Genomic DNA, 17,602 nt, shown 5'->3' on the forward strand with positions numbered 1-17,602 from the left:
GGATCCTTCAGAGCCTGGATAGGCTCTGTGTTGTCAGTCGAATTCAGCCGATGTCAGCAAAATAAGGCTCACTGTGATGGGCATTCATGTTCGCAGATATAATGCTCAAATGATATAGGTATAAATAAACAAAATTTATGGCTTTCTTAACACTGCCCCTTTGTTTCTTTCCAGTTTGAAGACAGTGAAGAAGACTTTGATTCCAGGTTTGACACAGATGATGAGCTCTCTTATAGAAGAGATTCCGTCTATAGTTGTGTTACACTGCCTTATTTCCACAGTTTTCTGTACATGAAAGGTAGGTTACTCATACTGTATAGTTTTGATAAGCCTCATCTGCATGAAGGCATATAACTAAACCAGAACCACTTTATTTTTTTTCGGACACCCATAGTCATACATGTTTGTTATTATTATTATTATATGGGATTTATATAGCGCCAATATCGGAGGGCCCTGCTCATTAGAGCTTATAATCTAGGAGGGAGGGTCAAGTGATGCAAAAGATAATAGCTTTGGAGGATGAGCTGATGGAGAAAATGAAAGTACAGTTGTTAGGTGTGGGCAGAATAGGCTTCTCTGAAGAGATGGGTTTTCAGGGATCTTTTAAAAGCAAACAGAGTAGGAGATAATTGGACAGATTGGTGTAATGAGTTCCACAGTATAAGAGAGGCTCTGGAAAAGTCCTGGAGGCGAGCATGGGAGGAGGTGACAAGGAAGCTAGAGAACAGGAGCTCTTGGGAGGAATGAAGGGAACGATTAGGTTGGTATTTTTGAGACTAGGTTAGTGATGTAGCTGGGGGCCAAGTTGTAGATGGTTCTGTAAGTTATTGTTAGTATTTTTAATTTAGGAGTAGCAGACACTGGGTGGTTGGTAAGGTGGCCTGATAGCAGCATTCATAATTGACTGAAGGGGGGTGTAAAGGTAAGCCTATGAGAAGGAGATGCAGTAATCGAGGCAAAAGATTGCTAGGGAGTGAACTGGTAGCTTTGTGGTGTCATTGGTTAGAAAGGGGCGTATTTTGGAGATGTTGTGGTGGTAGAGGTTGCAAGATTTGGACCGTGATTAGACGTGGGGCCAAAAGGATAGTTCAGAGTCCAGGATTACACCTTGGCATGCAGGGATGGGCTGATAGTTGTACCATTGATCTTGACAGAGATATCAGGGGAAGGGGCAGGTTGGGGGGAGGAGAAATTATGAGCTCAGTTTTGGATAAATTAAGTTTGAGGGAGTGGTGTAACATCCAGGCTATGTCTGTTAGTAAATTAGTGATACTTGAGGAAACTGAAGGAGTGAGCTGAGGGGTAGAGAGATAAATTTGGGTGTCGTCACATAGAGGTGGTATTGGAAGTCATAGGAAGCTATCAGCTGACCTACGGAGGAGGTGTAGATCGAGAATAGGAGAGGTCAAAGAACAGAGCTTTGAGGGGCCCCGACAGAGAAAGGAAGAGGAGAGGAGAAAGTACAATTGTAAGTAACGCTAAAAATGCGGTTAGATAGGTAGGATGAGAACCAGCAAAGAGTACAGTCACAGAGACCAAAGGAGAGGTCAAAGAACAGAGCTTTGGGGGGCCCCGACAGAGAAAGGAAGAGGAAAGGAGGAAGTACAATTGTAAGTAACGCTAAAGATGCGGTTAGATAGGTAGGATGAGAACCAGCAATGAGTACAGTCACAGAGACCAAAGGTGTGGAGTCTTTTGAGGAGGAGGGGGTGGTCAACCATATCAAAGGCAGCAGAAAGTTCCAGGAGTAGGAGTAAAGAATACGGTCCATTAGTTTTGACTGTTAGTAGATCGTTTGTGAGTTTTAGGAGAGTCGTTTCTGTGGAGTGATGAGAGCAAAATCTAGACTGAAGGGGGTCAATAGTTAGTCTTGGTGAGGTGGCTGTAGACCATATGTTCAAGCAGTTTGGATAAAAAGGGAAGCATGCAGATGTGGTGTAGGTTGTTAGGATTGGTGAGGTCCAATCAGTGATTGAAATTTGGCTAGTCCCTGCTGAGCCAGTCATTTTGGTCAGTGTTTGGCCAGCTTTACTCCTGTAGATAACTTTATTGTAAAAGGGGCAAGTAAATTGGGCATCCCTTCAATTGGGTTATTTATGTTTCATGGCAGGTCACCCCGTTCTAACATCAGTGTCAGTGCAGAACAAAGCCGTGGCACTGAACATGCGATGACTATACATATAAAGAAGAGCTCTGGTTTCATAAAAAAAAAACTATTATAAAACTTACTGTATAACTGTATACATTTACGTGTTTTCAGTTTGAATACACTATAACTTTCAAAGTGCCATAAACATGATCCGAAAATCTGACGTCAGATAGTCTGGGATTTTTCTGCATGCTAGTCGCATATCAAACATAAAGAGTTTACTAAAGTTATGAAACTTCTCATACGACACAATAAAAAATCGGAATCAATGTTGTAGTGTAATTGTATTGTATTGTGTTTTCAAACAACAACTGTACTGATTAAACGTAAATCGTACGATTTGGTATCGTACGAGAATAATTTTCGTGCATGTCCGATTGAATAATATCAGATGAACTGTCGTGATCGGCTCTCAAAAGCTCTGTACCGATTATCATATGATCGAACGCTGTATTTTTCGGACGTTTTTCTTTTAATAGTACGGGACTTAAGAATTGCGTATAGCATCAGTAGTTTGTTTGCAGATTTTTATAGTTGTAGTCATGTCAATGCTCATTTGGTTTGCTCAATGTCTCTCCCAAAAGTCTGCACAGGGCTTGAGATTAAATTCCAGGCAGGCTACTATATGGAATACAGTCTCTTTAAAAGTTGATCACTAGAGTTTCTTAGGTAAATTACTTACAGTTCAGGAGGAATGGCTGGGTTGCATTTTTTTATTGGGACTGATCTTGTGGAAGGTTCTGCTTTACTATTATTACATAAAGGTGACACCTGTACTAAAATATATAGCTTAATATTTGGGGAATTGAAAAGGAAATGTTTCACTCCTAGAAATAATGAAGACTGTTGTTTTAGATCTAAAGAAGGATTCAGTATGTAAACAGTAGTAGACAGAAGGTCCTGCTGGTCCTTACACAGTCAGTGTTGCAGATCCTTTGTCACAGGAATTATCAGGTTCTTTGTGGAGATTAGTGCAAAAATCCAATCTTTTATTAGTCAGTGTGATGGACTTTTTACCTATATGTCAGTTTAATCCTCCCTGCTTGTTTAAGGCTGTTAATTGTAATTACTCTTCTGCAGCCAGCCCTGTTTCAAATGCATTGTGATGGACTTTTTACCTATATGCTTCAGTTTAATCCTCCCTGCTTGTTTAAGGCTGTTAATTGTAATTACTCTTCTGCAGCCAGCCCTGTTTCAAATGTTAATTGTTCTAGCCCTGTGTTTACTGGTTACTGTGATTAGATAAGTGGTTTGTGTTAATTATGCTGATTGCTTCCTTGTGATAATTATCTCTCTATATGCGGTGCCGAGCCGGCTAGCTACTGAGTAGTTCAAAGAAATATCTTTATTTCAAAGGAGCTGTATTGAAGACCCCCCACTGTGTGAGGGGGGGCGGAGATTTGTCATTGTAACAGTTGTAACCACATATAAGCTCTGGTTTTTTACTATTAAAACTCTGTGTTATACCAGCATTAAGCCTTGGCTCATGTATGGGTGCTGCTGTGATTTCTTTTATGGGAAGAAGGGAACGTTGACGGGGATATCATACCGATACCGTCACAAATTGGTTGGCAGCAGCGGGATCTTCCCTCTACTCTCCTTTACACCCGGATTCCAAGCAGACACTGGGAACAGTGAATGGAAGGCTGCTACACCCTGCTTAAAAGAAATACACTGAAAGAACTACTGGAAGTTCGTGGAAGGATTGCTAGCAACAAAACCAAGCGGGTCATCATAGCAGAATTAATGGAGCTAGACCAGGAGAACGGGATTGCAGCAACGCCAGCAGTACAAGAGATGGAGACACCAGTGATTCAGGAGGAGTCACCAACCAACAAGCTAATGAGAGAGAAGCTAGCGTGGTTCGGCCCGAACCCAACGCCAGATGTGGTACTGAAAGTGATGGACATGTTAGTAAACGCAGAACTACAGAAGGATAAACAAATAAGAGACGCAGAACTACAGAAGGCTAAAGAAATAAGAAACGCAGAGCTACAGGAGGCTAAACAAATAAGAGACGCAGAGCTACAGAAGGCTAAAGAAATAAGAGACGCAGAGCTACAGAAGGATAAACAAATAAGGGACGCAGAGCTACAGTTAAAACTGGCAGCAGTCCAACAAGCAGCCGCACCTTCTACGAACAGTGAGTACAGCACAGCAGACACAAGGAAGATTCCGTTTAGCGCTTTTAAAGCTTTTGATGAAAAGGACTGTGAGATTGATAACTACCTGGCGGACTTTGAGCGACAATGTAACCTGCACCGAATAGCGAGAGGAGAGTGGGTTTCAATATTGTCAGGCAAACTGTCAGGCAAAGCTTCTGATGCTTTCCGGACCGTGCCAGATCAGGATATCCATAGCTACGCCCGGGTTAAAGAAGTGCTACTGGCTCGTTATGCAGTAACCCCAGAGTCCCACCGACAGAAGTTCAGGGACTCACGCAAAACCACGAAAGACTCTTACGCAGAATGGGCATGCCAGCTGTCCCTGTCGGCCTCTAACTGGGTTAACAGCAGCCAGGCCACCACCGCAGAGGACATTTTGCAACTAATGCTCCTGGAGCAATTTTACAATCACATCCAGACAGATGTCAAAGATTGGGTGAGAGATCGCAGGCCCATGACTCTACCAGAGGCCGCGATGTTGGCGGATGAATATGCGGATACTCGCAAGACAAACCAGGTCACACCACGGGTACAACCTCCACGACCAACGGCGCCCTCACACCCACCAGCCGCTAGATACCAACCGCCTAACAGACCGATGACATCTAGCCCTCGCTATCCACGCCAGGAGGACAACGAACAACGCTGCTTCCGGTGCAAACAGCTCGGTCACTTCAAGCAGAATTGCCCCCTGAATGACAACACCAGGTCAAATTGGTCTCAACCTGGGTACCGCCCACCAGCAGCAGCCCATTGTGTAGACTCGGCTTGGGATCCCCAGGAGCTGGGTCCGGAAGAACCATTGGGCCCCCTTTACGAAGCCCTCACGGTACAATCTGTTATTACGGACAACCGGAAACACCATTGTCAGCTGGTCATGGTTAACGGAAAAACCGCCCGAGGATTAAGAGACAGTGGGGCGACCATCACGTTGGTACAAAGACACCTTATTACTGCATCAGAGAAACCGGGGAAATCAATTGCTGTGAAAGTGGCAGGGGGGGCAGTATACCGTATTCCTACTGCACAGGTACACCTGGACTGGGGTGCGGGAGCTGGCGATGTTCATGTGGGCGTCATGAAAGACTTACCTTCTGAAGTCATCTTGGGCAACGACATTGGGCCCCTGACTTCGGCGTTCGCCTCTACCACCGCTCAGGAGGCCCACGCAGTAACCACCAGAGCACAAAGCCGCGCTGCCGAGAGCCATCCGCTTCCTACTGAGACCCAGGTAAGCCAACCCAACCTACCCTTGACTGTGGAACCCCTACCCTGGGACACCCCAGAGGACTTTGGGCGGGAGGTGACCGGAGACCCTTCCCTCAGAAAGTATCGAGAGAAAGCCAGGAGGGGCCAAGGGGGGTTAGAGAAGGAGCAATTTATCTGGGAGGAAGGCCGCTTGTACAGGCTCACCGAGACCCGGGGTAATGCCCCAGGGCCTAAGCAAAAACGCCAGCTGGTAGTTCCCCGGAAGTACCGGCAGGAGTTATTGAGGATTGGGCACGACGTACCCTTGGCAGGCCATTTGGGAATACGCAAGACAGGGTATCGGATAACCCAGAACTTTTTCTGGCCTGGGGTATCCGACGACGTCAGGGCGTATTGTCAAACGTGCGAGGTATGCCAACGTATAGGTAAAAAGGGAGACCACCCAAAGGCTAAACTAGTTTCCATGCCCATTATTGAAGAACCGTTCACAAGGGTAGCCGTGGACATTATAGGGCCCCTGGCCCAACCTAGCCGTTCCGGCAAGCGGTATATACTCACCGTAGTAGACTACGCCACCCGTTACCCCGAAGCGGTAGCTCTCTCTAACATACAGGCTGAGACTGTAGCAGAGGCCCTAGTTAAAGTATTTTCCCGAGTAGGCTTTCCCAAGGAGGTTCTGTCCGACCAAGGTACCCAATTCACGGCCGAGGTAACCCAGCAGATATGGAAAACCTGTGGAGTTAAATCCCTGACTAGCTCCCCATACCACCCCCAGACTAACGGCCTGTGCGAGCGCTTCAATGGAACGCTAAAGCAAATGTTGAAAATCGTTCACAGGGGCGTACAAGGATTGGGAGCGATTCCTGCCGCACCTTCTCTTTGCCTACCGAGAGGTACCGCAGGAATCGACCGGATTCTCACCCTTCGAACTTCTCTATGGGAGGCGGGTGAGGGGGCCCTTAGATCTCATCAAGGATCACTGGGAGGGGCAAACAGAAATTGAGGGGACCCCGGTTGTACCTTATGTCCTGGAGCTGAGGGATCGCATGGAGGAATTAGCCCAGACAGTGCGAGAAAACCTCCAGGCGGCCCAACAGCGCCAGAAGGTATGGTATGACCGATGGGCTAGGCACCGGAGCTTTCAGATAGGCCAAAAGGTCATGGTATTAAGGCCGGTCCGAACTGACAAGCTCCAGGCTGCCTGGCAGGGCCCCTATAAAGTTATAGGACAGATATGCGACACTACCTACACGATAGCCAGTTGCGAGGATGAAGATGTGAAACGAACCTTTCACATCAACATGCTCAAGGCCTATCAGGAACGGGCAGAGGAGGTAGCCGCTATCTGTGCACCAGCAGGAGAAGACACAGAGACCCTACCCCTTCCCGACCTATTGGGCAGTAGCAAAGGGATGACCCAGATAGAGAAAGTCCAGCTAGGTGAACAGCTGGAGCCGCAAGAGCGGGCTCAAGCTGGCCGCTTACTAGAAGAAAAACAGGCCACATTCTCGCAGGAGCCTGGATACACACGCCTAGCCGTACACAAGGTGGAGACTCCAGGACAGACACCCCTGAGACAGCCTCCTTACCGTATCCCCGAAGCAGTCCGGGAAGGAATGCGGAAGGAGATAGATGAGATGCTTCGGCTAAGCGTAATCGAACCCTCAGAAAGTCCTTGGGCCTCGCCGGTAGTATTAGTGCCAAAGAAGGATGGGACAACCCGCTTCTGTGTAGATTACCGGCGCCTCAACGACAAGACAGTTACGGACGCCTATCCGATGCCTCGGATGGACGAGCTGCTTGACCGTATCTCTGCAGGGAAGTATCTGACCACAATAGACCTATGCAAGGGATATTGGCAGATTCCTCTAGCAGAAGATGCCAGACTCAAGTCGGCCTTCATCACCCCGTTCGGCCTATACCAATTCCGGGTTATGCCGTTCGGGATGAAGAACGCCCCGGCCACCTTCCAACGGATGGTGGATCAGTTACTTGGGGGTCTCCAGAGCTTTGCATGCGCTTATCTGGATGACATCGCCATCTACAGCAATACATGGGAAGCGCACCTAGAACACGTAGGGGTAGTATTGGATAGGATCAAGGGGGCCGGGCTGACCCTGAAACCCGACAAATGTCATTTGGGTATGGCGGAGGTACAATATTTGGGCCACCGAGTAGGATGTGGTAAGCAACGGCCGGAGCCGGCCAAGATCGAGGCCGTTGCCAATTGGCCCACTCCCCACACCAAGACACAAGTCATGGCTTTCTTGGGCACAGCCGGCTATTACAGACGCTTTGTACCCGACTATAGCGCCCTGGCCAAACCCCTGACCGACTTGACCAAAAAGAAGCTACCCCGACAAGTCCTGTGGTCCCCGGAATGCGAGGTGGCTTTCCAAACCCTAAAGACTGCTCTGGTTAATGCTCCGGTGTTGGTTACCCCAGATCCTAACAAAAGATTTATTGTCCACACAGATGCTTCAATGTTTGGACTGGGGGCAGTACTAAGCCAGATCGGGGAGGATGGAGGAGAGCACCCGGTGGCATACCTGAGTCGGAAGCTGTTGCCAAGGGAGGTCAGTTACGCCACCATTGAAAAAGAGTGTTTGGCCTTGGTATGGGCACTCAAAAAGCTCACACCTTACCTTTATGGCCGGGCTTTCACTCTCATCACCGATCACAACCCCTTGGTGTGGCTTAACCGGGTTTCAGGGGACAACGCACGTTTGCTACGCTGGAGCTTGGCCTTACAGCCCTATGACTTTACGATTCATTACCGCCCAGGCAAGCAAAACGGGAATGCTGATGGATTGTCACGCCAAACGGAGTTAACCTCGGACTAAAAGCTCTGAACCCGTCAACCCTACTGGACCAGGAAAGGTCCAACAGGCTTTTCCGGAGCAGGGAGAAGAAGGGGGGCCATTGTGATGGACTTTTTACCTATATGTCAGTTTAATCCTCCCTGCTTGTTTAAGGCTGTTAATTGTAATTACTCTTCTGCAGCCAGCCCTGTTTCAAATGCATTGTGATGGACTTTTTACCTATATGCTTCAGTTTAATCCTCCCTGCTTGTTTAAGGCTGTTAATTGTAATTACTCTTCTGCAGCCAGCCCTGTTTCAAATGTTAATTGTTCTAGCCCTGTGTTTACTGGTTACTGTGATTAGATAAGTGGTTTGTGTTAATTATGCTGATTGCTTCCTTGTGATAATTATCTCTCTATATGCGGTGCCGAGCCGGCTAGCTACTGAGTAGTTCAAAGAAATATCTTTATTTCAAAGGAGCTGTATTGAAGACCCCCCACTGTGTGAGGGGGGGCGGAGATTTGTCATTGTAACAGTTGTAACCACATATAAGCTCTGTTTTTTTACTATTAAAACTCTGTGTTATACCAGCATTAAGCCTTGGCTCATGTATGGGTGCTGCTGTGATTTCTTTTATGGGAAGAAGGGAACGTTGACGGGGATATCATACCGATACCGTCACAGTCAGATTATTTCCTCATGTCCACTGTATGTGGTCAGCTTAAGTGAATTCTAATTTACATTTGTTATGATTCCAGTTCTATAAAGTGGTTGTATAATAGTGATATCAGTGTACCTTTTTGTGCCAGTCTTAAATATAAGCAGTCCCTTGTCTTGTGCCGCCTTTGTCAGTGGTGTATGTAGTTCAGAGGGGGGTGTACAAGTGTCACGCTGTGTGGACAGAAGCTCACTGCTTACAGGGCACGCACTCAGGCACTTCTGCATAATGAGCCTCAAAGAGGTCATGCTGAGGGGTATCTGTAATCATTACAGGTCGTGCTTATTGTGTGTCTATAGCTGACATCTGGAGAGGGAGATGCACATGACCTGAATCAAATCAAGGTTAATTGCAGCAACTTCAATAGTATTATGCTATTAATGTTTTTATCATTAACAGTAATAATACTTTATCAGCTCAGGTTTCTGTATACTAACCTGGTAATTGATACTGTGCCACAAGCAAACCCCAAACTCAGATAATAGTGAAGCTAATCAAATATCCTTTTAGAGTAGCATAATGAGACCTAACTATATTGTATGTATTTAAATTTTCAGCATCCAATGCCTGTATGCTTTATAAGACACCCTGAAAATCTAACATAACCTTTGACTTTTCCCCTCTTGATGATGTAGACGTAAGGATCCTTCATTTCCACTGTCTGTTTTCTGTAGAGGTCTTGCTTGCCAACAGGTCCCTATGCCCTTAGGCTGGCCATACATTATACAATCTCCTTGTACAATTTCCCTTTAGATTTACCAAAACTATATAATATGAGGTCAAACCTAAACACTTTTAATGTTTGCAATCAGGCAGGCCCTTGCATTTCACAGTTGAAGTAAAATCTAAAGGAAATTCATTTAAAAAATTGTATAATGTATGGCCAGTCTTGGGCTTGCTCAAGAGAGAGGCAAGATGGAGGCACCTATACAATTTTCCCTTTTGTACTTGCTAGTATAGCACCACATCCATTGAAAACTGTGTAATACTTAATATTATATATGGGACATATACAACCCATTATGGACTTACGATGATAAGAGGGGAGAGCGAGTACAGCTTTTCTTTAAGTGTATTGTGCTTGTGAAGAAATGTGAACTTCTTAATGATTTTTTCACTGAAGGCTTGTGTAAGTAATATATAATAAAATAAGAGATTGGATCAGTCTTCTTCCCTCAACCCTCAAATTTTAGTGCCCTATGCCCTGGCCCGTGTGGTCTTTTTACAGATCCAGACCTGTTTATTGATTACTTGTTTGTTTCAGAGTAAAGCTGGCCTTAGATGGTTCTAATTTCAGCCCGTTCAGCAGTATACCGGGCAGGATTCGAACTACTCATGGGCAGGCCAAATGTAACTAAGTTGATTGATCGATCAACTTGAGTACAACAGCCTTTCAGGTGTTATAGCCACTATCAATAATCACTGTCTTCTCCCGGCGGGAACAGCTTCCCTCGCCTTCCTGCCAGGAGAACACAATGACTCCACAGTGAGGTTTGCCCCATCAACACTGACTGCATTGATAGGGAAATCCAGAAGTTTTTTTTCCTGCAACCCGTGGTTGCAGGAAAGGAAAATACTGTCTATGGTCAACTTAAAGTTACTGAGTTTTTTTGTGATTGAACCCTAGGTGTCAATTTGGAAATGTGTGAGATTTCAAACAAGCTTTCTATCAGAATAATTGATTGGCATGTCTAATAATACACAGAACTAAATTTCACACTTCTAAATCAGAGTAGCCTACTATGGTGCTTTTTTACATTTTATTTTCCATGTGTCAAATAATGCTGCCAACCAGGACAGTTTCGATTACAAGCAAATCCATCAGAGTAACCCAGACAGATCACTAGACACAAACGTAAAACACATAAGACGAATGTATCAGTAAATAATACAAGCATTGTATTGTGGATATAGAATTGAGAGCGCAAACATAGGGCACTGTCGCTGATGTCATTTTAATGGGCGGTAGCAGTTTCTAGCTTAAGGGCAACACTTAACTGAAGCTGTCAAACTTGTTTTCTTGCAGACTACATAAAGTCATTTTCCATGCTTTTTGCAGGTATATTGGTTTGCCAGAGAAATGCGATTATTAGTACTTGTATGATTTTATCATGCTGGCTGGACTTAAATGAAACTTGTCAACGCAGGGAAAGCATCAGGTTCAATTTAATGACTCATCAGATTCTTATATTAACCTTCCCCGTGACTTTCATTCCCCCAACTCCATTTGGCAGCCAAGAACAAATAAAATATTTTCTTCAAATATGAATAATATAGTAATACTCTAGTATTTTACCTGCTCAATGCCAGCTAAAATCTTAAAAACAAACGAGTTGTGCATCAAACGTATATAAATTATATTCTATGCCAGTGGTTCTCAGTGTTCAGTTCATGTGCCAACAGTGTTTTTTTCATATCTGTTTACATAAGCCTAAATTGAATAATTAGTGTACATATACCTACTGGAGGGCAAGATTTGCTCTATTACTGGTCCCTGAAGACTAGAGTTCTGAAACGTTATTGATCAACTAGACCCGAAAGCAGGTTAGAACAGACAAGGCTGTCTACTGGAATGTCAGTTGCCTCAGTTGTAATTCTTTGTGATTAATATGTCAGAATACAATTCAAAATGCTAAAATACTTATTCCTATAGATATTTGTTTCTACATGGACCATTCTATGCAATAATAAATGTAATACTGTACTTCTGGCAGGTGGAGTGATGAACACATGGAGGAAGCGTTGGTGTGTCTTGAAAGATGAGACATTCTTATGGTTCCGGTCTAAGCAGGAGGCCTTGAAACAGGGTTGGCTTCATAAAAAAGGTGGTGGATCATCAACTCTTTCTAGAAGGAACTGGAAAAAACGCTGGTTTGTTCTTCGTCAGTCCAAGCTCATGTACTTTGAAAGTGATAATGAAGAAAAACTGAAGGGGTCTATAGAACTGCGGGCAGTCAAGTACGTTCAAGAATTGTATTTCAGAATTGTTGCTGACTAACTAGCCTTTCTTAACCATGTCCAGCACATCACACATCCTTTGCAAATGTTAACATTTTTCTTATGCTTGATATTGATTGGCAAAACCTATTCCTTAAGCCTGTTACACGCAATAATTTTTTTTATTTTTTTTTGCGTTCAAGTCAGCAGGCTGAATGAAGAAAAAACTGACAGATCGCTGCACTAACACAAGCAATGTTAGTGCAGCAATCTCCCCTGCTCTGTTACCGGGGGACCATCCCCAAAAACACCCTACCCCCCGCAAGAACACATTAGTCAATCCTCACAGCCATTGGCTGCCATCGCTAATTGGATGCTGGTCAGATGCTGGTTTTCAAGCATGCTCGTTTGACAGAAGCCTGTCGCGAGATCAGAATCTGTCAGACTGGCAGCTGTACAGGCCGAATCTCGACTGGTTTCTACTGTCCCAGAATAATTCGACCTGCGTGTACCTGGCCCTTAATATTAACCATATTGTTGTCCTTGTCTTGCTATATTTGCCATCACTGCGATATTACAAAAGGCATTTCCTTAGAGAGTCACAAAGAAGACTTTCAATGAAAGAAAAAAATCACTTTTTAAGGATTCATTAAAGCCTAATTATGTAGAATCTTTATGACATTTCAAATGATGTCAGTGGCTCATGGTAATCGCGAATACCATACAGTATTTTATTACATTTAATCTGCAGTGCATCTGGTAAAAATTTTTTTTTTTTAATGAATCAATATTTATAAACAGTCTGTTATATTAAACATGTAGCATGTCGCTAACACACTACAGTAGTGTGTATAGGGCCTAAACATTATACTCAAATGGCATTGCATTTTATAGCTTGACATTATGCACTATTCTAGTTACAATACAATTTTGATTAACATTGAGTACCAGAACTTCTTTATCTAAATTTGAAAGTAAACAGAAGGGATGCCAGACACTGTTAAGGAATACCAGAGATATTTTCAGCATGCATGTTCTCGTTTTTAAGCTGTGGCTTCTCTAATTCAGATGTGAATCTAGATATGTACCTTATGTTCACACTTCTAATAGTTACTACTGATGGAGAGAGTTTAGTTCCACTTTATAATATGCCTTTCTCCAAAAAATATTTTAGAGAGATCATCGACAACACAGGCAAGGAAAATGGTATTGATATAGTAGTGGAAAATCGGACTTACCATTTAATTGCTGAGTCAGCAGAAGATGCAAGGTAAGAAAATGCAGTCTAATGAAAGAACCATCCTTGAACGATTTACTGTAATTAGGCAAAGTGCAATTAACACTGTACAAAGCAACCAGTCAGAATTGTTCTGTTAGCTATTTCACTGCACTAGACTGAAAAGTCTTATCATTGCTCTTTATCCTGCTTTGTAAAGCTATTTCATTAAAAGATCTTGTCTAATTTTGAATAGCAGTTAATGGAATGCTTTTAATAGAATACACTTGGATAATAGCAGGTTAATAGAACAGTGCTATTATGAAGCCACATGTCTATCATGTTATTATATTTTTAGAATACCAAACTGTAATCTTGGTTTAAGGATGATTCAGATTAATTGGCACAATCCTTAAACTGGCCATAGACAGTTCGAATGTTGTGCGGTACAGCAGGGACCAGCCAAGATTGGAACCATGTATGTGGGCAGGATGGTTGTACCTAAGTTGATCAATCGCTTAAATTGCCTACAACCAGCCTGTCAGTTTTTTTCATGTGACTATTCCCAGCAGCTATAGCCTCTAGCAAGAATCACAGTGTTTTCAACACAATTTCAACACAGTAGCTATATAATAGAACACAATGGCTCCGCAGGAGGGATTGTCCCATCAACACTGACTATTGATGGCAGAATCAAGTGATTTTCTTCACTGCAACTCGCATTGCATGAAAGAAAGTTGAATCAACTATGGCCAGCCTTGGTCATCATATGTCAATAGTTCACAAGGCGTTTCTTTCAACCAGTAAGAAATAAATAGGAGGTTTAAATGAGAACAAAAACACTTTTGAGGTTAATTTTTTTAACATGTTGCAAAGACCAGCGATATAAAGTCTTGTGACAACCAGGAACAGACAGGGTCGATTTTCCATTACCGTAGCCTGTAGACATACAATCTCTTACACACAAAGCAAAGCTCCTCTGCTAGGATCAACACACTTAGAAAGTGGTTTTGTTTTACTAGTCCTAACCTAGCTTAGAAAATAGTTTGCTGTATATGTCAAGACTATATTTCTATAGAGGATGGGGAAAAATACGTGGTCAATACAGGGGAGACCTGCCTTTTTGTCTGTGCCATCCATAGGTGCAGACCTAATGGCAAATCCTACCTTGTTTACAGATCTGATTTATTATAGGATTCTGCAAACCTGCTAAAAGCTAATTGGTTGAGAGGGTTACAGCACATCTTTGCTGTTTACATATAATTGAATGACCCCCCCCCCCTTTCCCTTGTAGTGTAGCAGTTAAAATAAATGGAAATATAGTAATATTGTTTAAAACAAAAAATGATCTATCAATATTAACCTTTCAGTTAAAGTGGATGTAAACCTGAATTTTTTTTGTTGTTTTGCTGTCACATTGTAGAGTATAAGATTACCTATCATCTGTGCCCAGTCTTGCCACAAAGAGTTAATCCAGCTCTGAGCAATCCTCTTTTCTAAATGTACAAACTGGAGAAAACGTTTGTCCGTTCTTCCCCCTTGCTGTGATTGACAAGTTATTTACATATCTCATGCACTAGCCTAAGACAGGCATTATTTTTTAATTCCCACCCACACTCCTTTTCTGAAGTCATGTGGTTATGACTGGATGTTAGTGATCAAAGCAGAATTTAGGGTAAGGGGAGTGTAGAGGTGGGCGGGGAGTCTACTGACATCACGACTCCACCCACCGAACTCCAGACAACAGACCCACCCACATAATCTGCAGTTTTTCAGTTCTTATAACAGACAGAGGGGAGACATTTGACAGGTAAGGATACATACAGGAGGTGTGTTTATCCTTATAGATCAGCACTATGGCAGTAGTTTAGAAAGGATGAGAGTGAGTTTACATCCACTTTAACACAAAATATAAAAAAATAAATGGATTTATTTATTTTCCTTTTTGCTTTATTATGCACATGTATGCTTAGTAGCTGCTGTGTGCTAAGGCGTAAAATCGCTGGCGCTATCTGGTACCCAAAGAGTTATATGTTCCGTGTACAGCCACAAATATATATGAATGTCTAATTATAAACAAAATACAGTGCTCCTATACTAAGTTTACTGCAAAATTATATCACAAAAAATATATGTGTAATCAAGTGCTCATATAAATTCTGAATCTTAATCACCATACTCCTAAAATTAAATTAAAAGTCCATAAATCAATTAAAGTCCATGAAAGATAAGTAAAATGTGACGTAGTAAATTCACAGAGAACGATCCACCAAAGCGTGCAAAACACTCCAAAGGTGTTCGTGATCACCTCCACCAGTATCATAGGCTGCTCACCTCATATTTTGATCCGTTCTACCAGCGGGTCAAAATTCAGTTTCCCCTCTGGGGATGACAGATATATCTGGCGTAGTGCTGGTTCTTTGAATCTTCCGTCTCTCACACTCCCTCTTATAGGCTCAAAGAGCCCTAATATCTCTCATCAAATGGTGGATATCAGGCCTCGTACACACGACCGTTTTCCTCGACAGAATCCATCAAGAAACTTGGTGGCAGAGCTTTTTTGCCGAGGAAAACGGTTGTGTGTATGCTTTTCATCGAGAAAACTGTCGAGGAACTTGACGAGGAAAAAAGAGAACAAGTTCTCTTTTTCCTCGACGGGAGTCTCAATTTCCTCGTTGTGTTCCTCTTCGGGCTGGCACGCGACCGTTTTCCTCAGCAAAAAAGCTCTGCCACTAAGTTTCTTGATGGATTCTGTCGAAGAAAACGGTCGTATGTACGAGGCCTAAGAGGAAAGAAATGGCAGAATCTAGTGCTCTCCATATTAAAAATCTTTTATTTCCCACATAAAACAAGTAAAACACTTCAAGCTGTGCTAGCTGATCGAGCATAAAAACATTGGTTTCCTGAGATGGCCGCTATGACATCAGCAACGTCAAGGCATAGGTTTCTTCAGTAGTATGTGAATGTCTGCATGTGACCGAGGTCAGATAAATGCCTTGGCTTCTGTATCAGTGTTTATCTGAGCATGTGCATATGATACTTCTGTCCAAATATGGAAGGGGCTTGTTCGAGGAGAAGCGTAGAAGACGATTGCGCGGATAAATGCTAATACATCGTTTACCCCATGCACGGTTTGCAAAAGACAGTCACTAGTATTGGTAGCTGTACGCAGCTCTTTAGGCACCAGAAAGCATCTAGAATTTCGCTACTCAGCACTTAAGAGCTGCTAAGCGTCCGTGTACACGAGGTCTAACTGTTATAACCCCTTCCCTATTTGACTAAGTTCACTAATGTATGGAAGTGGTGGATGTAGACCATAGTAGACATTAACAACAAGGACATATTTGGCAAGTGAGCATGTGTTTGTAAGATGATGAACAGTTTCATTTATGGCAAAGCTGAAAATGTATTTACAAATAAACTGGTAATACATGTTATTAATTATTTTAAAAGCAATTGATTTAAAATGTATGTCTGGGGAAAGAACAAAAGCAAAACATCTCAGCAAAACATCTATATTTTCCAATGTTTTCTCTTTAAAAACACTACATGTAAAGAAACATTTCTATTGATCCCAACCAAAATCCAGTGAGCTTCTACTAAAGCAGTGTTGTCAGTGGTGCCTAAATTCTCTCCCCTGCTGGACTACAGAACACATCTCATGTATGTTTGGAGATGAGGGGTTGTTCTGTTGTTATGTGATTACCTATGATGTAGCTTATAATATCAATGTTGCAAGTAAAATAGAATATGTCATTTTAAACAGCCATCGAGTCTGGTTACACTGAATGAATCGTTTTTATTTTGATATGTATAATTCCTACTGCATACTATTTAATAGCAAGCTGTATTCTTTGCTTTTTGTTTTGTTGTTAAATGAAATAGTATGGTTGCAGTGCCATCTGCTGGTGATTAAGTAAAATCTCATTCAGCAAGATAAACTTTTACTAAGAAAACCACGTGGACTGCCATTGCTGGCCTTTCTTCTGAAAATGCTAGTTGCCTGGCTGTCACACCGATTTAATGCCTTCAAAGTTTTAGGAGCCGCTGACCCAGAGAATGTATGCAGACCATGAGTTTTGAATTTACTAAAACATCTCTAGCTACATGATTGCTCAAGCTTAGTGACTCAAACAGTACTGAAGCCAGAGACATAACTCAATATTTTTCCACCCAGCTCCTTCGACATAAGTAGATGGAAAAATGTACTTTTGTCGCGTTGGATGATGTCAGCAGTGCCACCTATGGGTTACATTTTGGACAATTCAGCTTCATTTATCTGAACTTCAATCCATGTATGGCAAATGCCTATTGGCTTTTTTGTTAAAACACACTTTTTTGGCTGGTCCACAGTTGTTAGCTAGCCACACAGCACGTTCAAATATCTTAATGCATGATGAACA

General features: G+C 42.9%; 1 protein-coding gene across 1 annotated transcript in view; it reads left to right on the forward strand.

The window, feature by feature from the left end:
- The window catches only part of LOC120940588 (unconventional myosin-X-like), a 287,319-nt gene that overhangs the window by 239,046 nt on the left and 30,671 nt on the right, over window positions 1-17,602 (forward strand). The window contains exons 26-28 of the mRNA XM_040353535.1: window positions 175-298; window positions 11,761-12,004; window positions 13,158-13,253. Of these exons, the coding sequence (XP_040209469.1) occupies window positions 175-298; window positions 11,761-12,004; window positions 13,158-13,253 (464 nt within the window). The remainder of the gene's footprint in view (window positions 1-174; window positions 299-11,760; window positions 12,005-13,157; window positions 13,254-17,602) is intronic.

This window comes from Rana temporaria, chromosome 5, assembly GCF_905171775.1.
Source record: "Rana temporaria chromosome 5, aRanTem1.1, whole genome shotgun sequence".
Classification (NCBI taxonomy): Eukaryota; Metazoa; Chordata; class Amphibia; order Anura; family Ranidae; genus Rana; species Rana temporaria.